Source organism: Gorilla gorilla, chromosome X, assembly GCF_029281585.2.
Source record: "Gorilla gorilla gorilla isolate KB3781 chromosome X, NHGRI_mGorGor1-v2.1_pri, whole genome shotgun sequence".
In the NCBI taxonomy this organism is placed as follows: domain Eukaryota; kingdom Metazoa; phylum Chordata; class Mammalia; order Primates; family Hominidae; genus Gorilla; species Gorilla gorilla.
This window is the reverse complement of record NC_073247.2, coordinates 85,799,996-85,821,374: the sequence shown is the minus strand read 5'-3', so window position 1 is coordinate 85,821,374 and position 21,379 is coordinate 85,799,996. Positions and strand designations below refer to the sequence as shown.

The 21,379-nt window shown below is 43.8% G+C and overlaps 1 protein-coding gene across 1 annotated transcript in view; it reads right to left on the bottom strand.

The window, feature by feature from the left end:
- Positions 1-11,289: 11,289 nt before the first annotated feature.
- The window catches only part of LOC109024667 (protein shisa-5-like), a 33,098-nt gene continuing 23,008 nt past the window's right edge, over positions 11,290-21,379 (bottom strand). The window contains exon 2 of the mRNA XM_063702927.1: positions 11,290-11,867. Coding sequence (XP_063558997.1) covers positions 11,436-11,867 — 432 coding nt within the window. The 3' untranslated portion in view covers positions 11,290-11,435. The remainder of the gene's footprint in view (positions 11,868-21,379) is intronic.

Below are 21,379 nucleotides of genomic sequence, written 5' to 3'. Positions count from 1 at the left end.
CTGGTCATCCAAGATAAAGGGGTTTCCAAAGGATATACCCTGGTTGTGTGGGAAGGCTGGCTAGAAGTTCTTGCTCAAAGTACCCATGATGCATGCCTCCTCCAGCATGGTGCTGCTGAAAGCCACTCTTATTTGGCATCCCTTTTGGTTCGGATAAAGAGCAAAATTTTCCAGGTTGGGGTTGCTAGTCACATCTCCCTTCTTTGTCTCTAGCTTCCCTCAAAATTTTTCATCCCTATTGGCCTTACAATATTTTTGTGGGTTGAGACAGAAACATTTTTCCTGTGAGAGTACAAGATAGTGTGGAAGCTGACTGTCTGCTTCAGTCTAACGTTTTCTAGTGTAGAAACTGTGAGTCCAGGGGGAATTGTCTATGCACAGTGCCCAGCAGATTTGGGGACAATCCGTTCCTCTTAGTGTCCACTTGAAGTTCTTTTTACTTCTCTGTGTTCCTGGGGAAATCCCAGCATCAGATTTTAGTTATAGATATTTCTGGTTGAAATATTGATGCTAGATATTGTTGGTTTGTTTTTGTTTGTTTGTTTTTGTTTGTTTCGCTTTCTTTGGAGGTGAGTGAAGACAGATTGCTTATATTCTATTCTGCCATCTTGGTAATATCACTCCCTTTATGTCTTCTGTTTCTTTTATTTGTCTAATTGCTCTGGTTAGACTTTTCAGTACTATGATGAACAGAAATGTTGAGAGTGGGTATCTTTATCTTTCTTCTGGTCTTAGAGAAAAAGTACTCAACTTTTCACCATTGAGTATAATGCTAGCTGTGGGCTTGTCATAGGTGACCTTTATTATGTTGAGGTACAGTGCTTTTATACCAAATTTGTTGAATTTTAATCATGAAAGAAGTTGGATTTTGTCAAATGCTTTTTCTCCATCTATTGAGATGATATAATTATATACTTTATTCTGTTAATTTGGTGTATTGCATTTATTGATTTGTCCATATTAAAGCATCACTGCATCCCAACGATAAATCCCAGTTGATTGTGGTATAAGATGTTTTAAACGTGCTGTTGAATTTAGCTTGCTAGTATTTGGTTGAAGATTTTTGCATCTATGTTCATCAGAGTTATATGTGTGTAACTTTCTATTCCTATGGTGTCCATATCTGCCTTTGGTATTAGGGTACTGCTGGTCTCATAAAATGACTTTGGACCTGTTCTCTCTTCTTCAGTTTTTTGGGAGAGTTTGAGAAGTGTTGGCATTAATTATTCTCCAAATATTTGATAGAGTTCACTATTGAAGCCATCTTATTCTGGTGTTTTCATTGTTGGGAGGTTTTATTACTGATTTAATTTCCTTGCTCATTATTGATTTGTCCATATTTGCTATATTTCCATGATTCAGTCTTGGTAGGTTGTATGTTTCTAGGAATTTATCCATTTCTTCTAGGTTATCCAATTGTTGGAATATAATTTTTCATAGCATTGTCTTATGATCCTTTGTATTTCTGTGGCATTAGTTGTAATGCCTTCTTTTTAATTTGTAATTTTATTTTAGAGACAGAGTCTTGCTCCATCACCCAGGCTGGAGTGCAGTGGTGTGATCTCAGCTCACTGCATCCTCTGCCTCCCAAGTTCAAGTGTTTCTTCTGCCTCAGCCTCCCAAGTAGCTGGGATTACAGGTGCACACCATCACACCTGGCTGATTTTTTTGTATTTTTAGTAGAGACATTGTTTCACCGTGTTGGCCAGGCTGGTCTCAAACTCCTGACCTCATGATCCACCCACCTCAGCTTCCCAAAGTGCTGGGATCAAGGCATGAGCCACTGTGCCTGGCCTTCAATTTATAATTTTATTTATTTGTGTCTGCTTTCATTTTTTTCATGGCTAGTCTTGCTCAAGATTTGTGATCTTTTTAACAAAACAACTTTTATTTTCATTAATTGTTTCCATTTTATTCTACTGTTTCATTTATTTCTGCTCTGTTCTTTATTATTCCTTTACTTCTATTAACTTTGGACTTAGGTTGTTCTTTTCTAGTTCCTTGAGGTGTAACATTAGGTTGTTTATTTGTAATCTTTTTTCTTTTTTGATGTAGAAGTTACTGCTGTAAACTTTTGTCTTAGAACTGCTTTTGCTGGTCACATAAGTTTTGTATTTTGTATTTCCATTTTCCTTTGCCTCAAGATGTTTTAAATTTTTCTTAAAATTATCTCTTTGACCTATTGGTTGTTCAAAAGTATGTTGTTGAATTTTCACATGTAAGCATTTGCCCATTTATGATGGGAGTATATTCTGAGAAATACGTTATTAGGTGATCTCATCATTGTGCAAACATCATAGAGTGTGTTATACAAACCTAGATGGTATAGCTTACTGTACTTTTAGGCTGTATTGTATAGCCTATTACTCCTAGGCTACAAACCTATACAGCATGTTACTGTACTGAATACTGTAGGCAATTGTAACAATGGTATTGTGTTTCTAAACTTAGAAAAGGTAATGTGTGGTAATGTCTTGATCTATGTCATTATAACAGCTACAACATCAAAAAGTGATAGGAATTTTATGGCTGCATTGCAATCTTATGTGACTACCATTGTATATGCAGTTCATTGTTGACCAAAACATCATTATGTGTTGTATGACTATATTTGTGAGTGATATAGTTTGGATATTTGTCCCCACGAAAGCATGTTGAAATGTGATCCCAAAGTCAATGGATCATGGGAATGGATTTCTCTTAAATGGTTTAGCACCATTAGCTTGGAGCTGTCCTCATGATAGTGAGTGACCCTTCATAAGATATAGTTGTTTAAAAGTATGTGGCACAGGGCTCACGCCTGTAATCTCAGCACTTTGGGAGGCCAAGGTGGGCGGATCACCTGAGGTTGGGAGTTTGAGACCAGCCTGACCAACATGGAGAAACCCTGTCTCTACTAAGAATACAAAATTAGCCGGGCGTGGTGGTGCATGCCTGTAATCCCAGCTACTCAGGAGGCTAAGGCAGGAGAATCACTTGAACCCAGGAGGCGGAGGTTGCAGTGAGCCATGATTACACCACTGCACTCCAACCTGGGCAACAAGAGCGAAACTCCATCTCAAAAAAAAAAAAAAAAAAGGAAAAGTGTGTGGCACCTTCCCCACCCTTTGCTCCTGCTTTCACATGTGATGTGCCTACCCCTGCTTTGCTTTTTGCCATGATTGTAAGAAGCCCAACTCCTCACAAGAAGCCAAGCAGATGCTGACACCATGCTTCATGTACAGCCTGCAGAACTGTGAGTCAATTAAACCTCTTTTCTTTACACATTACCCAGTCTCAGATATTTCTTTATAGCAATGCAATAACAGCCTAACACAGAAATTTGGTTTTGAGGAATGGGACATTGCTATAAAAATATGGAATAGGCTTTGGAACTGGGTAACAGGCAGAGATTTGAAGAGTTTGGAGGCCTCAGAAGAAGATAGGAAGATGAGGAAAAGTTTGGAACTTGTTAGAGACTGGTTAAATGGTTGTGACCAAAATGGTTATAGTGATATAGACAGTGAAGTCCAGGCTGATGAGGCCTTATATTGAAATAAGGAATTTATTGGGAACTGGAGCAAAGTTCACCCTTCTTATACCTTAGCAAAGAACTTGGCTATATTGTGTCCATGCCCTGGAGATCTGTGGAAGCTTAAACTTAAGAGTGACAAACTAGGATATCTGATGGAGGAAATTTCTAAGCAGCAAAGTATTCAATAAGTGGCATGGCTACTCCTAACAGCATATACCCAGATGCAAGAGCAAATAAATGACTTAAGTTGGGAATGTATATTTAAAGATAAAGCAGAGTGTTAAAGATTGGAAAATTTGCAGGATAGCCACGTGGCAAATAGAGAAAATGATTTTTGGGGAGAGGAATCCAAGCAGGCTGCAGAGCAAGCACTTGCTACAGAGATTTGCCTGACTAAAAGGAATCCAGGTGCTGATAGCCAAGACAATAGAAAAAAGGCCTCAATGGCATTTCAGCGATCTTTAATGCAGCCCTTCCCATCAAGGGCCCAGAGGCCTAGGAGGACTGAATGGTTTTATTGGCCAGGCCCAGGGCACCAGTGCCCTGCACCACCCAGTGGTATGATTTTGTTTTTGTTTTTTGAATATGCTTTGCATTGTTTTATGTTTGATTGTCCTGTCAATTTTAGAGTATGTGCCCTGTGACAATGAGAAGGATGTATATTCTGTTGTTTTGGGTGGAAACTTCTGTAGATGTCTATTAGGTCCATTTGGTCAAATATTGAGTTCAGGTCCTGAATATCTTTATTAATTTTCTGCTTTGATGATCTGTCTAATACTGTCAGTGGGGTGTTGAAGTCTTCTAGTATTATTGTGTAGTCATCTAAGTCTCTTTGTAGGTCTCTAAGAACTTGCCTTATGAATCTGGGTGCTCCTGTGTTGAGGGCATATATATTTAGGATAGTTAGATTTCTTGTTCAATTGAATCCTTTATCAGTATACAATGCTCTTCTTTTTCTTTTTTGATCTTTATTGGTGTAAAGTCTGTTTTGTCTGAAATTAGGATAGCAACTCCTACTTTTTTTCTATTTGCCATTTTCTTGGTAGATTTTTCTCCATCCCTTTATTTTGTGCCTATTTCTGTCATTGCATGTGAGATGGGTCTCTTGGTCACAGCATGCCATTGGATCATGCTTCTTTATTCTTTATTTATTCAGCTTGCCACTCTGTGCCTTTTAATTGGGGCATTTAGCCCATTTTCATTCAATGTTAGTATTAATGTGTGCAGATTTGTTCCTTTCACTATGTTGTTAGCTGGTTATTATGCAGACTTGTTTGTGTGGTGCTTTCTAATGTCATTGGTCTGTGTACTTAAGTGTGTTTTTGTTGTGGCATGGCTTCTAATGGTTTTTCCTTTCCATATTTCACACTCCTTTTAGGACCTCTTGAAAGGCAGATCTGTTGGTAATGAATTTCCTTAGCATTTACTTGTCTGAAAAGGATCTTATTTTTCTTTCACTCATGAAACTTAGTTTGGTTGCCTCTGGGACTCCTCTCCAGGGAAACTTAGAGCCACTACCAGTGGGTATGGTCAGCTGTGGGTGGGGTGGCTCATCTGTGGTCCTGATACAGGGACCGTAAATAGTAGGGGGTAGGGGCTCACAGGGAAGAGGTACTGGCTGCCTCTTTGTGTGGTGGCTGTGGTGTTCTGGAGGTTCCAACATAGTGACTAGGTCCTCTGTTCCTTCCCTACCCTAGGGCTGTTAGGGTGGTACCAGTGCAGCTGCAATGGTGGAGGAGTTGTGGGTTGTTTCTGGGATTTTCTCCTCAGAGAACTGAAGAACTACCTTTAATCAAAGTATTCGTGTGGGAGCAGGGTAGATGTTCTGCAGTCCCAGGTTGGAAGGCCCTGCCTAGTAAGGAGAAGCAGGATTGGGGACCCATGTAGAAAATAGTCTTGCCACTTTTTCTGTGGAGTGGCTGCATTGGCTGGTGATATGCCCCAGTCTCTAGTCACTGCTCACTCCCTGGAGCCTGAAGGGAACAATGGTGAGGACTGTGAGACAGCAAAAATGGTGGCCTGCTTCTCCCTGTGGGAGCTCTGTCCCAGGGAAGTGCAGAGCTGCTGCTAGCCTGAGAGCCCTGACGGGGTGGGCTGGAGTCCCCGGTCGGAAGGTCCTGCCCAGTGAGGAGAAGCAGGATCATGGATCTGTGCACTAACAGTCTGTCTGTTTTTCTGTGGGGTGGCTGCATTTTGCTCAGGATCTGTGACAGTCCCTAACCACCACACAGTCTCCAGAGCCTGAAGGCAACAGTGGGGAGGGTTGCAAGACAGCAAAAATAATGGTTTGCCTCTCCCTGTGGGTCCTCCATCCCAGAGTTCAGAGCTGATACTGGCCTGAGAGCTCTAGCAGTGGGTGGCTGGAGTCCCGGACCAGTGAGTCTTATCCTCCGAGGTGCAGCAGAGGCAAGGCCTGCAGGCTCTCGCTGTTCAGCCCTTATGTATTTGGCGCATTTCCTGAGTGCACACGAGGGAGCCTGACTTCCTTCATTGCTGGAGATGCAGCCACCAATACCAGGATGCCTGGGGATCCAAGGCTTCTGGGGATCCAAGGCTTCTGGGACTCCACGTGTACCTGAACAGTGGTGCTGCCCAGACTCCATGTAGCTCTGCATATCAGTGTAAAGGCCCCAGTGGGGTGGGCTCATGAGGGCTCATGAAGGTTGCAAAGGTCTGTGGGAAAAGTATGGATCTCCAGGGACTTTCACTCACTCACCGTTTCCCTGTGCTGGGAAAACCTCCCCTGGCTCGATGCTACTCCCAGGTGGGCAGTCATCTTGTCTCACTCCTCTCCATTCTCTGTGGGTTGAGTTGTTTCTTTGTCTTCCTGGATGTTTCAGTTGAAGATCTAGTATTGACTCACCACTTTTTCTTCTCTCCATGAAAGTGGTGCACATTAGTTGCTTCTGGTTAGCCATCTTGGCCCTGCCCCCAATACTACTTTTACAAAAATATGTTTCAGAGCCGATCCTGCTAAGTTAATTATACTAGTTATCTTGTGACTCATTTTGTATCAATTATCTGTTGCTGCATAACAAAGTACCACAAATTTAGCAGCGTAAAACAACATACATACATTCATTATCTCCCAGCTGTTGTGACTCAGCAGTGTGGGGCTGGCTTAGGTGGATCCTCTAACTAGTTCTCATAGGCTGCAATTAAGGTGTTGCCCAGGGCTGAGTACTCATCTGGAGACTTGATTAGGTCCCAAATATGTAAGAACATGTGATATTTGTCTTTTTGTGCCTGGCTTATTTACCTTAAGATAAAGTCCTTTAGTTCCATCCATGTTTCAGCAAATGACATGATTTTATTCTTTTGTATGGCCAATTAGTATTTCATTGTGTGTGTGTGTGTGTGTGTGTGTGTGTGTGTGTGTATTTTTTCTTTAACCATTCACAATTAATGGACACTGCAGTTGATTACATATCTTCACCATTGTGAATAGTGCTTCAGTAAAAATGTGAGAGTGGGTATCCATTTGATATATTGATTTTTTTTTTTTCCTTTGGCTGGATGACCAGTAGTGAGATTGCTGAATTGAATGGTAATTCTATTTTTAGTTTTTAAAGAAATCTCCATATTGTTTTCCATAGTGGCTATAATAGTTTACATTCTCACCATCAGTGTATTCCCTTTTCTCCACGTCCCCACCAATATCTGTTATTTTTTGTCTTTTTAGTAATAGCCATTATTTTCAGCTATAAACAGTGTTAGTAGTATTTGTGATGACCTCAGTGGCTTAGGGTATAGTTATTAATGGAGGCTGTGATGAAGTTCTTGTATGCCTGATGGGCCAGTCTTCAGGTGCCAGTAGTGTCAGTGGTGGGTTGAACATGCCTGTATTTGGGCCTCAGGGTGGCATATGTTGGCATCTGTGTATGTAGGTTCAGGTGGGCTGATTCCTGGTCCTCTAAGTGGCTTGCTCATTTGCTGGTAGTAGCAATGATAATCTGGGCATGTTGGTGACTTCTTGAGTCTCTGGAGAGTGGGTATGATGTGCACAACGGCAGTAGTGATGGTGGAGCAACCTATTGGAACCCAAGTAGTTTATGATGGTGTTGGCAGTGGCTATGACAGGTTGGGTGGATTAGTCACCTGGCCCATTGGTGGTACATGTGGGTGGGTGTCAGCTGTGATGGTATTGGTAGGATTTTTTGGCCCAACTTTATACACCAGGAGGGGTGTTCAGGTACCAATGTTGGTGGACTTGGCTGGGTGGTTTCCATGCCCCTGATAGCATGCTTGAATACTGGTAAGTTAGGACTGGATGAGTGGACTTGTTCTCAGGCTCCCTGGTAGTCCATTCAAGTGCTGGCTTTGACTGGTAGGAACAGGGTGGTCCCCCAGCTGCCAGAAGGATACTCAGGTGTAGGCAGCAGTGGCTGCATTGTGGGCCTTCCACTGGGGAGGGTGAGGCCATTCTTAGCGAGATCAATGTAGGGAGGTAGCTGTGGGATGCATGGTTTCCTTGCATTTTGATCCCACAGCATCCCACAGTAGCATTGGTGGAATTTATCTTCATATTGACACTCTTTTCAGTGGCGGTTATTTTCTCTGCATTCACAGAGGGGCTTTCCAGCATCATACTCCGAAATTTCCCTAACTCCCATGATGTTGTCTTTAACTCAAACAGACAATCAGCAACTGCTGTGATGAGATGCTGCCCTTAATGCTGCTGCATGTGGTCAAACCTCCACTCCCAGTCTACCCAGACCAGGACTTGGCTTCCAGGATCCAGGGGTGTCTGTGTGAAATGATCAGCCTGGGCCCCCGAGTGGGTCACTCCCAGCACAGAGATGTCATTGATTGTACCACCGTCATCAGGCTGTCTTCTGCCCTCAGGGAAAAGTAGCATGTCTTCCAGCACCATATGACAACTGCTCAGCACTTAGTTCTTGTCATTGCTCCCTTCTGACTGCAGCTCTGTGGGATCACAGGAGATTATGGTGGTGGTGGACTCCCAGGCATTGCTATTCTGCTGACACCAGAATGCCATCATGGCCATCTCTGAGGCATCAGTAGTGTTTCTATATGCCAACAGTGAACAATCTGAAAAAGATATTAAAAAGTAATCTCATTTACAATAGCCACACATAAAATTAAATACCTAGGAATTAACCAAAGAAGTTAAATATCTCCATAATGAAAACTATAAAACACTGATGAATGAAATTGATGAGATCACCAAAAATGAAAAAATATTCCATGTTCATGGATTGGAAGAATCAATATTGTTAAAATGTCTATACTACCCAAAGCAATCTACAGATTCAGTGCAATCCCTATAAAAACACCAATGACATTCTTCACAGAAATATGATCCTAAAATGTATACAGAACCACAAAGACCCAGAATAGCCAAAGCTATCCTAAGCAAAAAGAACAAAACTGGAGGAATCACATTACCTGACTTTAAATAATACTACAGAGCTGTTGTAACCAAAACAGCATGGTACTGGCATAAAAGGAGACACACAGACCAATGGAACAGTATAGACAACCCAGAAACAAATCCACACACAAACAGTGAACCCATTTGTGACAAAGGTGCCAAGAATATGCACTGGGGAAAACACAGTCTTTACTCCACAAGCACAAGCAACCAAAGCAAAAATGGACAAATGGGATTACGTCAAGTTTAAAAGCTTCTGCACAGCAAAAGATACTATCAACCAAGTGAATAGACACCCCAAAGAATGGGAGAAAATATTTGCAAACTACCCATCTGACAAGGGATTCATAACCAGGATTTATAAGGAGCTCAAAGAATTCTACTGGAGAAAATCTAGTAATTCCAGTCAAAAATGGGCAAAATATTTGAATAGGCATTTCTCAAGAGAAGACATACATATTGCAAAGAGGCATATGAAAATGTGCTCAACATCATTGATCATTAGAGAAATGCAAATCAAAACTACAATGAGATCATCTCACCCACTTAAAATGGCTTATATGCAAAAGTCAAGTAATAACAAATGCTGGCTAGGATGTGTACACTGTTTGGTGGGAATGTAAATTAGTACAACCTCTATGGAGAACAGTTTTCAGGTTCCTAAGAAGACAAAAAATATTGAACTACCATATGATCCAGAAATCCCAGTGCTTGGTATATACCCAAAAGAAAGAAAATCAGTATATCAAAGAGATATCTGTGTGCCTATGTTTGTTGCAGCAGTGTTTACAAGAGCTAAGATTTGGAAGCAACGTAAGTGTTCATCAACAGATGAATGGGTAAAGAACGTGTGGTACATATACACAATGGAGTACTATTCAGCCATAAAAAAGAATGAGATCCAGTCATTTGCAACAACATGGATGGAACTGTAGATCATTACATTAAGTGAAATAAGCCAGGCACAGAAAAACAAACATTTCATGTTCTCATTTACTTGTGGGATCTAAAAATCAAAACAATCGAACTCATGGAGATAAAGAGTAGAGGAATGGTTATCAGAGGCTGGGAAGGGTATTGGGGGCATGTGGGGGCAGTGGGGATGTTCTATGGGTACAAGTAATAATTAGAAAGAATGAATAAGAACTACTATTTGATAGCACAACAGGGTGACTATAGTCAATAATAACTTAATTGTACATTTTAAAACAACTTAAAGAGTGTGATTGGATTGTTTATAACTCAAAGGATAAATGCTTGAGGAGATGGATATTTCATTCTTCATGATGTGCTTATTTCACATTGTATGCCTGTATCACATCTCATGTACCCAATAAATACATACCTCTACTATGTGCCCACAATTTTTTTCCAAACTATTGCATTTATTATAAACAAGGGTGCAGACTCTAGACTCTCAGAAACACAACAGATACAAAGCTGAGACAGCTCTGGTGAAACAATAACTGAGAGACAGGGAATACCGAGGTATTCATGTCTGCCATCCAGGACCCCACACCCCACCTTTGGTCCAGATGGCCCCTTGGCCCAGGTGTCCCTGCTGCCAGAACACACTGGACTGGGGTACAGGAGTTGCACATCCCATGAGGCTGGTGTCAGGGGAAGCAGGGACTCACAGTTGCCAGGTTTTCCCTCTTCTCCTGGCCAATTTCCTCCACAACCCAGGGGTTTCAGTCTCACATCAACTATCACATTTTAAAACAGAAAACAGGCAAAATGTTTGGTTAAAATAAAATGAAAACACTGCAGGGAAGAGACCTGAGTGTGCTGGTGGACAGAGCGCCCTGTTCACCTGTGGGAAGGGCAGGGCCAGCAAAGGCAGGAGAGCTCCCTGTGGGTAGCTAGGCTGTGTGTGTGGCCCTCCAGGTGGTCCTAGGGAGGATGTAGGGACAGGAACAGTCCAGGTAGACAGCTATCAGGTAAGCAGGGCTCTGCCTGAGGTGTTCTGGCATCAGGAGGCTGCCTGACCCCCAATCGGCATGACACAGGCTCCAGGAAGCAATGGGACATCTGCCCAAAGGATCAAAGCCCAACTTGGTCAGATCCCAAGCTTCACCTGCATCATGTCCCTGGCTCTGCAAAGGGTACCCCCAACTCTGGGGACAAACCATGCCCCTGAGCAGCAGCTGGCTACGTTGCCAAAACCAGGACACATCTGTATCATACTCACAGAAAGCTGCACCATCCTGGTGTGACAGGCCACACTTGGTCACCCTAGGGTAAGCTGGAAAAGAACTCCAGATGTGCCATGGAGAGCCCCCCACCTCTCAGGGGCCACCTCACAGGGTGCTCCCCACCCCATTCTTTGAGTTTGGCTTGAGATTTTAGGAAGCATAATTTCAGGTGAGGAAGAGAAGAAAGTCTGGTCCCAGCCCACTCTGGCAAGGATCGTTCCCCACCTCGTCAGCATCAAAGGAAGCCACATATACAGGCAGGACACACACAGCACGCACGGGGTGTAAGGAACCGTGCTTGCACACCACTCACACACACACACAACATAACCTAGTGGCAGCCGGAGAGGCCGGGGCACGCTCCGGGAGCCGCCTTCGGGACATATATGTAGGCCGGGTTGTAAGGAGGCTGGCTCATGGGGTATGGTGCGGTTGCTCCTCCAGCCAGTGTCTCCTGGTAAGCCCGCGGGCCCATGGGCTGGGCCGAGTAAGGTGGTGGGTACTGTGTTGGGTAGGGTGCTGCTGTCATCCCTGGCTGGGGGAGCATGGGGTAGTAGCCCTGGTAGCTCGATCCAGAGTAGCTGGGTGGCACACTTGGAGGCTGAGTGTAAGGGGCGTGCACCACAGTGGTGAACGTGATGCTGGTGACAACCGGACGTGGTCGGCGGCACATCTTGTACAGGCAGCAGCAGGAGCAGGTGAAGCAGATGATGATAGTGACGACAGACAGCACAAAGATGGTCAGGCTGATGGCCACCCATAGCTACGAACCCCATGTTAGCCTCTGCCTTCACCCAGGGGCCTTCTGCACCTCTGGACTTCCCCTCTTTCCATCATGGGTCACTCAGTTTCAATTTCCTCCCCTTTCGGAGAAAAGGAAAGGAAATCTCCCCCCACAAATTTTTTTTTTTTAATAATACAAGGAAAGTGTCAGGCGGGGCATGGTGGCTCATGCCTGTAATCCCAGCACTTTGGGAGACCAAGGCAGGCAGATCACTTGAGGTCAGGAGTTCGAGACCAGCCTGGCCAACATGGAGAAACCCCATCTCTACTAAAAGTACAAAAATTAGCCGGGCATGGTGGCAAGTACCTGTAATCCTAGCTACTCGGGAGGCTGGGGCAGGAGAATCGCTTGAACTCGGGAGGCGGAGGTTGTAGTGAGCCGAGATTGCACCACTGCACTCCAGCCTGGCGACAGAGTTAAGACTCCATCTAAAAAAAAAAAAAAAAAAAAAAAAATCAAAGACCATTGGATCATGTCAAAGAGACTCAGAAGTCAATTTGATGAAAATCTCACAGGCCAAATATGGGACAATCTGAGCATCAATAAAAATCATAACTGCAATGAACTGTAAGCATAAAATATGTCTCACACAGAGATTTCATATTGATATTTGCAAAAAAAGTAATGTTCCTGTTGGTTGAATTGTGTCTCCCCAAAACATTCACATGTTGAAGTTTGGCTCAGTGGTACATGCCTATAGTCCCAGCTACTCAAAAGGCTGAAGCAGGAGGATAAAGTCCAGAGGTTCAAGGCTGTAGTGAGTTATAATCATGCTTGTGAATAGCCACTACACACTAGCCTGAGCAACATACTGAAACTCTGTCTCCAAAAAAGAGTCCAAATGTTGAAGTCCTAACCCTCAAAACCTGAATGTGACAATAATTAAAGTTAGGATTTTTGAAAAGGTAATTAAAATAAAATGAGAAGCATGTTAGTAGAAGCCTTGATTCCTTTGAAGTGACTATTGGTAGAAATATGAACATTAAAATGATTTTGGTGAAGGCTCAGAAAGAAAAGAGAAGAGCTGTAAAGACAGAAAGCTTCTGTCATCTTATGGAATATATATATCATCATGAACATCATATGGTAAAAATATGAATGTTTAAGGTTCTTCTGGTGCGGTCTCAAACAGAAATGAGGAACATGTTATTGGAAACAGGAGGAAAGGTTATTCTTGTTATAAAGTAGCAAAGAACTTGGACAAATTGTGTTCTAGTGTTTGGTGGAAAGTAGAATTTGTAAGTGATGAATGGATATTTAGCTGAGGAGATTTCTAAGCCAAGTGTCAAAGACCTGACCTGGCTTCTTTTTGCTGCTTTATAGTAAAATGTGAGAGAAGAGAATTAATTTGAGGAATGAATTGTTAAGTAAAAAGGAACCAGACTTGGAGATTTGGGAAATTCTCATCCTATTCATATTGCAAAACTTAGAAAATGTGTTCTGGAGAGAACATCAAGGATATGGCTGGAAAACAATTTACCAAAGATATTACACGTGCAATTCATAGATCCAATGAACAGCTCAGCAGAATCCAGGAATAGACAGGCAGTTGTCTAGGAAATATATGTTGACGACTCTCATCTGATTTTGTACCCCCTTTGAATTGCACAGGGGGCCCAAAAGGGTTTTGAGAATTTTGTACCAGCAGAAATGCTGCTAGCTTGGACTGAAGGGGACAGAGATGGGATAAAATGAAGGAAGGCTGTTGGACTTCTGGAATTCTACAGAATGGGCCAATAGCGCTATCCAGCTGTAAACATGTCTTATCCTTCAAGAAAAGAGAAGAATAACCCAAAGGTAGATCAGAGGTCAGCAGGGCTGTTACTTCTCCCTTGGGCCCAGAGGCATAGGCCTAGGGAATGTGGCTGTATCCTCCAGATTTCATCTAGCCAGGCATCTGCTTGTGAGTGCCAGAGGGTGTGGGTCTGTTTTCTAGGGCTGAGGTGAGTGGGGCTGCTTTCCAGAGCTGAGAAGGCTTGGCCACCACCTGGGTGGGCTCAGAGGACAGAACACTGAGCCAAAGAAATTTATTCTTGAGCCTTAAAATCTAATGGAATTTTCCCTGTTCTGATTTGAATTTGCTTGCAATCCATGATCCTTTTTTTTCTCATTTTTTTCTCCTTGAAATAGGAATTTCTATCCTATGTCTGTTCTACTATTGTATTTTTAAAGCAGATAACCTGTCTGGTTTTACAGGTTTTCAGATGGAGAGGAATTTTGCCTCAGGTTGAATCATACCTCAAGTCACTCATATCTGATTTAGATGACATTTATATAAGATTTTGGTGCTGAAATGTAGGGTGCTGCTTTAAAAATATAGAAGTGCCTTTTGAATTGAGTAATATGTAGGTGCTGGTAGAGTTTTGAGGAACAGAGTGAAGACAGTGTGAAGGCACAAGGTGAAGATGGCCATCTCTAAACCTGAAAATTCTTCCCTGGTGGCCCCTCAGGAGGAACTAACTCTGCTGACAACTTGACTTCAGCCTTCTAGCCTCCATAACTGTGAGAAAATAAATTTCTGTTGTTTAAAGCTACCCAGTCTGTGGTACTTTGTTATGACAGCCCTCGCAAATTAATAAATGTCCTTTGGAAGATGATAGAGAACAATTGTTTGGAAAGCTGATTTTCAAAAAGGTAAAGAGAGAAGCATTTATTTTGACCTCCTATACAAACTGTACCTCAAGTTAAACAAAGCATCTGTACTTTTAAATTTTTTTATGGATGGGGTCTCAGTGTGTTTCCCAGGCTGGAGCACAGTGACTGTTCACAGGTGTGATCATAGCATACTGCAGCCTTGAACTCCTGGTCTAAAGAAATTTTTTTGCCTTTGCATCCTGAGCAGCTTGGACTACAGGTGTGTGTCACCATGCCTAGCTTATATTTTGTAAGAAACAGAGCCAGGGGAACATGTTAAATGACATCATTGAAACTCAATCAGCAAAATCCAGACTCTGGAAAAGTCTAAGCAATAATTGACTATATTTCTTCAACAAATAATTTGCAAAGAATAAAAAAAAATAAGAGAACGAGGGGGAACTTAGAGAGTTAAAGAGACTTAAGAGATATATTAACAAAATGCAAAACAAGTACCTGTAAGGTGCTTTGGGTACAGCTTGTGTGCATGTCAAATCATGTCTTCTCTTAATCGAGTCACTGCTGTGGTGACCAGTTCTATGCAAGCATAATCTGACAAGGCCTTGCACTGGCCCAATGCAGTGTATATCTTGCTTCTTGCACAGGGGCTTCTCTGATGCCAAATCACTGGGCAAATTACAGACCAGTGGGCAGTCAGACATGTGCAAATAGGATGTGTGGCAGAATTAAGTTACATGGGATTATCTTGACTAATAAGGGAATGGGAGGTGTTGGCTAAATCCTTCCCTCTTATGTCCTTCAACTAGACAGTTCTGAGATATATTTCATAATGCAACTCAGAAGGTCCCCAAGATCATATACCTGTTATCAGTTGCATGGTAACTAAAATTTGGAATTATTCCTTGTACTGGCCTTCCTTCCTTTTTAAAATACTCCTATATACTTCATTTCTACTCTTGGGATCAGTTCCCAAATAAATTACCCCACAGAGCTTTTGTCTGTTTGGGGTAGTGTTTTAAAATATGGCTTTTATTATTATTTAAGTAGGTAAGACCAACAAATCAGGAAATCTCTGCCATTGAAAAGACTGTTATACTCACAGATCACAAGAAGAGGCATGCCACACCATTGGGGGTCACCCAGGAAAGCACCAGTGTCAGTCAGGAGGCAGAGGGTGAGGGAAGAATGTGGGCGAGAGCCTTTATTGTGGTTTCTGAGGGAAGGAATAGGCAAGTTAAAGTAAGCAGGTTTAGAATTAGCAAGTTTGAATAATTTTAGCAGGCTCTGCAGCTTAGGGGCTTTTCCTAGTTGTCTGATACCCGAACCGGGGGTGATTTGGGCAGGTAAATAGTGGCCCTGTGCCTGAGAAGCCAATAAAGGAGGTGATCGAGGATATGGACTCTGGAGTGGTTGGTTTGCATATGAAAGACACTTTCATAATCCAGTTGTTTACTGTCTCTAGAAATTGGCTAATCCTGGGAGGAGCAATCCCTCCAAGGTCAGCACTGCCTCAAGATGTCAAAGCATCAGAATATAGAAAATTAAAGACATGGTTAATACAATTGAATACAATTGGCCCTGTGATACTTTGATATCATATTAAAAACATACTGGGATGATGATAGAGACTATATATTAGGACATATGTTTTCCCAAACGGCATAGAAAACATTTTATAATGGGAATCAAAAGAAAGGAATGCAAGTAGAAGTATTAAATATAAGAGTCTTTATAGGCTGGACCATGATTAAGTTTCTCATTTATATGGCATTAACCAAAAAAAGTAGATCTGAAATTTCTGAGATCTCTAACAATATCTTGTTGGAGTTGTAAAGTGTGTTAAAGTTTATATATATGTATGATATATATATATTTATATATACATATGTATGTGGATATATATCACATATACACATATAAATGTGTGTATGACAGATATAGATACACACACATATATACGTATATATAAACAGTAATATCTTGGTGTATTTCTTGGGTCAAAGTGAAGAGTCAAACAGTTATGTTGCCGTAGGCAGGTTACGAACTGATAAGTTAGTAAAGTATATGTAGATATTAGTGGTATTTTTGTGTGACCAAGGGGAAAGGGTGATTGCTGTGGTAGTGATTGGAGAAGAAGGGCAGGATGTAAAGCTGGAGGTGGAGAAGGAGAGGGCACAGTAGAGTGAGTGGTCCCCTCTCTAGGGAGTCAAGGAGTTGACTGATACGTGACAGGTCCTTCTGGGGAAAATAATGATCTCCATTAATTTTTAGAGAGGTACAGATAGTAGTAACCTCTCCTAGATTTTGTATATATGTAACCTCCATGTACTTAAAAACACATTATATATGAGACTGCTATAGTTCGGATGTTTGTCCCATCCTAATCGCATGGTGAAATTTGATCCTCAATGTTAGAGGTGAGGCTTAGTGGGTGGTGTGTGGGTTATCTCCCTTGGGTGTGAGTAAGTTCTTGTTCGATTATTTCCCACCAGAGCTCGTTGTTAAAAAGAGCCTGGTACCTTCCTTCTTGAGACAGGCAGGCTGGTTGGTTTCCTGTTTTAATATGGTCTGGAGAAAAAGGATAAAAACCTCTCACTCAAGATCTAGCTTATGTGACCCTCAACCAGTCAGTAACAAAAGACCTAAGAAATAATTATTGCAAGTTTCTGTTTCAGGGGGCTAGAGACTTCCCTGGAGTACCTGCATGTGCAGATATACTTAAACTCCAACCTATAGTTAACTCTTCCTCATTTTTAATGCTAAAAATCATGCCCAAGGGTGATTTAAAATGCTAATGCTACATACAATGTATGAAGAAGCATGTTGAGCCACTGCACAAACACTAGAAAAACCTCTCCTATACATGCCCTGATGTAACCCTTCCCTGTAGAAAGATCCTACAAAACTAACTCAGACACTTCCCTTGTGGAGCAGCCTATTTCTATTTGTAAATGAGGAATGCATTGCCATCAGAACTCAAAAAGGATTAAAAGATGTTGGACTTGTAGATTCTAAATGAATGTATCAAATGAATCTCCTTGGAGGATGATGTTATACCTGTGATCCTGGTAAAAGGTGAAAGTAGTTAGGCTCTCATCTGCAAAGATTGTGTGCAATGGCAAAGCTGTTTAGGTACCCCATGGGTAGCCTGAAGAAGAGTATTGTGTTCCTTTGGAGATGAAGGCAAACTGTGGTGAGATGCTGTTGAAATAGGCACTGAACAGAACATATTAGCCAAATACGTAATAGCAAAATATTTATCAGTTGTTGATTGGATAGAGTCAGTAATTTTCGTAATATTGGGTATTTGGTATGGGGGCCTTAATGGATGAGACCACAGGTTGTAATAATCCATCCTGAGATGCCATCAGGTGTATTTTTGTATCTATGTATCTATGCCAAATAAATATATTTTTAATTTTCTTGTTAAGAACAAGAAAATTTGGCTATCAAATCAAGAAGCAGTGGAGATAATCACCTCTTTATTAATTAGGTTTTTTAAATTGTGGTAAAATATATATAATATAAAACTTACTATCTTAAAACTATTTTAAAGTTTCCACTTCAGTAGTTGTAAGTACATTTTCTTTTTTTTTTTTTTTAATTGATCATTCTTGGGTGTTTCTCACAGAGGGGGATTTGGCAGGGTCATAGGACAATAGTGGAGGGAAGGTCAGCAGATAAACAAGTGAACAAAGGTCTCTGGTTTTCCTAGGCAGAGGACCCTGCGGCCTTCCGCAGTGTTTGTGTCCCTGGGTACTTGAGATTAGGGAGTGGTGATGACTCTTAACGAGCATGCTGCCTTCAAGCATCTGTTTAACAAAGCACATCTTGCACCGCTCTTAATCCATTTAACCCTGAGTGGACACAGCACATGTTTCAGAGAGCACAGGGTTGGGGGTAAGGTCACAGATCAACAGGATCCCAAGGCAGAAGAATTTTTCTTAGTACAGAACAAAATGAAAAGTCTCCCATGTCTACTTCTTTCTACACAGACACGGCAACCATCTGATTTCTCAATCTTTTCCCCACCTTTCCCCCCTTTCTATTCCACAAAACCGCCATTGTCATCATGGCCCGTTCTCAATGAGCTGTTGGGTACACCTCCCAGACGGGGTGGTGGCCGGGCAGAGGGGCTCCTCACTTCCCAGTAGGGGCGGCCAGGCAGAGGCGCCCCTCACCTCCCAGATGGGGCGGCTGGCCGGGCGGGGGGCTGATCCCCCCACCTCCCTCCCGGACGGAGCGGCTGGCCAGGTGGGGGGCTGACCCCGCCACCTCCCTCCCGGACGGGGCGGCTGGCCGGGCAGAGGGGCTCCTCACTTCCCAGTAGGGGCGGCCGGGCAGAGGCGCCCCTCACCTCCCGGACGGGGCGGCTGGCCGGGCGGGGGACTGACCGCCCCACCTCCCTCCCCGACGGGGCAGCTGGCCGGGCAGAGGGGCTCCTCACTTCCCAGTAGGGGTGGCTGGGCAGAGGTGCCCCTCACCTCCCGGACGGGGCAGCTGGCCAGGCGGGGGGCTGACCCCCCCACCTCCCTCCCAGATGGGGTGGCTGGCCGGGCGGGGGGCTGACCCCCCCACCTCCCTCCCGGACGGGGCAGCTGGCCGGCGGGGGGCTGACTCCCCACCTCCCTCCCGGACAGGGCGGCTGGCCGGGCGGGGGCTGACCCCCCCACCTCCCTCCTGGACGGGGCGGCTGGTCTGGCAGGGGCTGACCCCCACCTCCCTCCCGGACGGGGTGGCTGCCCGGTGGAGACGCTCCTCACTTCCCAGACGGGGTGGCTGCCGGGCGGAGGGGCTCTTCACTTCTCAGACGGGGTGGTTGCCGGGTGGAGGGTCTCCTCACTTCTCAGACGGGGCGGCCGGGCAGAGACGCTCCTCACCTCCCAGACGGGGTCGCAGCCAGGCAGAGGCGCTCCTCACATCCCAGATGGGGCAGCGGGGCAGAGGCGCTCCCCACATCTCAGACGATGGGTGGCCGGGCAGAGACGCTCCTCACTTCCTAGATGGGATGGCAGCCGGGCAGAGACGCTCCTCACTTTCCAGACTGGGCAGCCAGGCAGAGGGGCTCCTCACGTCCCAGACGATGGGTGGCCAGGCAGAGATGCTCCTCACTTCCCAGACGGGGTGGCGCCAGGCAGAGGCTGCACTCTCGGCACTTTGGGAGGCCAAGACAGGTGGCTGGGAGGTGGAGGTTGTAGCAAGCTGAGATCACACCACTGCACTCCAGCCTGGGCACCATTGAGCACTGAGTGAACCAGAATCCGTCTGCAATCCCGGCACCTCGGGAGGCCGAGGCTGGCGTATCACTGGCGGTTAGGAGCTGGAGACCAGCCCGGCCAACACAGTGAAACCCCGTCTCCACCAAAAAAATACGAAAACCAGTCAGGCGTGGCGGCGCGCGCCTGCAATCGCAGGCACTCAGCAGGCTGAGGCAGGAGAATCAGGCAGGGAGGTTGCAGTGAGCCGAGATGGCAGCAGTACAGTCCAGCTTCGGCTCGGCATCAGAGGGAGACCGTGGAAAGAGAGGGAGAGGGAGGCCGTGGGGAGAGGGAGAGGGAGAAGGAGAGGGAGAGGGAGAGGAGAGGGAGAGGGAGAGTACATTTTCATTGTGGTACAACCAATCTTTTGCAAAATTGAAACACTATACCCATTAAACGAGACTCCCGTTTCCCCCTCCTTTCAGCCTCTAGAAACCACCCCTCTACTTTTTGTTTCTATGAATTTACTCTAGGTACCTCATAGAACTGTATACAGTATTTATCTTTTTATTATTGGTATATTTCACTTAGCCTAATGTCCTCAAGTTTCATTCATGTGTCAAAATTTTCTCCCTCTTTAAGGCTGAATAATATTCCATTGTATTTATATACAACATCTTGTTTATTTATTAATGAATTAATGTACACTGGGTTGCCACCATCTTTTGTGTATTGTGAATAATGCTGCTATGAACATGGGTGTGCAAATATCTGCTTGAGTCCCTGCCTTCACTTCCTTGGAATATATACTGAGAAGTGGAATTACTGGATCATATAGTAATTCTGTTTTTAATTTTTTTTTTTTTTGAGACAGAGTCTCCCTCTGTTGCCCAGGCTGGAGTATAATGGCATGATCATAGCTCACTGTAACCTCGAACTCCTGGGCTCAAGTGATCTCTGTCTCAGTCTCCTGAGTAGCTAGGACTACCGGTATGCGGCACCATGCCTGGCTAATTTTTTTTATTTTTATTATTTTTGTAGAGACAGGGTCTCACTATGTTGCCCAGACTTCTCTTGAATTCTTGGCCTCAAGTGATGCTTTCACCTCTGTCCCCCAAAGCACTTGGATTACAGGTGTGAGCTATTCCTGGTCAGGACCATTTGTTGATCAGGGCATCCAATGCTAAGATGACTGCCTGAGGTTTGGCTAAGTGTGTTGTTTCTTGGGCCCTATCCTAAGATGGGCTCCACCCAAGTTTGGCTCCACCCTGTTTTAACGAGGTCTTCCTTCATAGCCAGGCTGAGCTTGTGGGGTGCTGCTTCCATGACCCAAAGCATAATGAGCAGCTGGGTATGGAGGGTCACAGGCTCAAGGTCTATGAGATCTTCTATTTCCAAATGTGCCCAGTATGTAGGCAGGTATTTGTTGTTTTAATGGTGCATAGCACAAGGCCAAGAGGGGCAATATGTTGCATTAGAAGCCCTGGAGCAACTAATGGCCATCAGGAGTGATCCACAGACTCCAGAAGGCGTGAAAAAGTTGTTGTGAATGAGGTTTTTTGAAAGCACTAATAGGAGTGATGGTCAATTTTAATTTATAAGTAAAAAAGATACTGGACTTATATGTACTTAGTGAGTGTGTCAGATGAATCTCCTTGAAAGAGGATGTCATTCATGTAATATCAGACCTTTATTCCT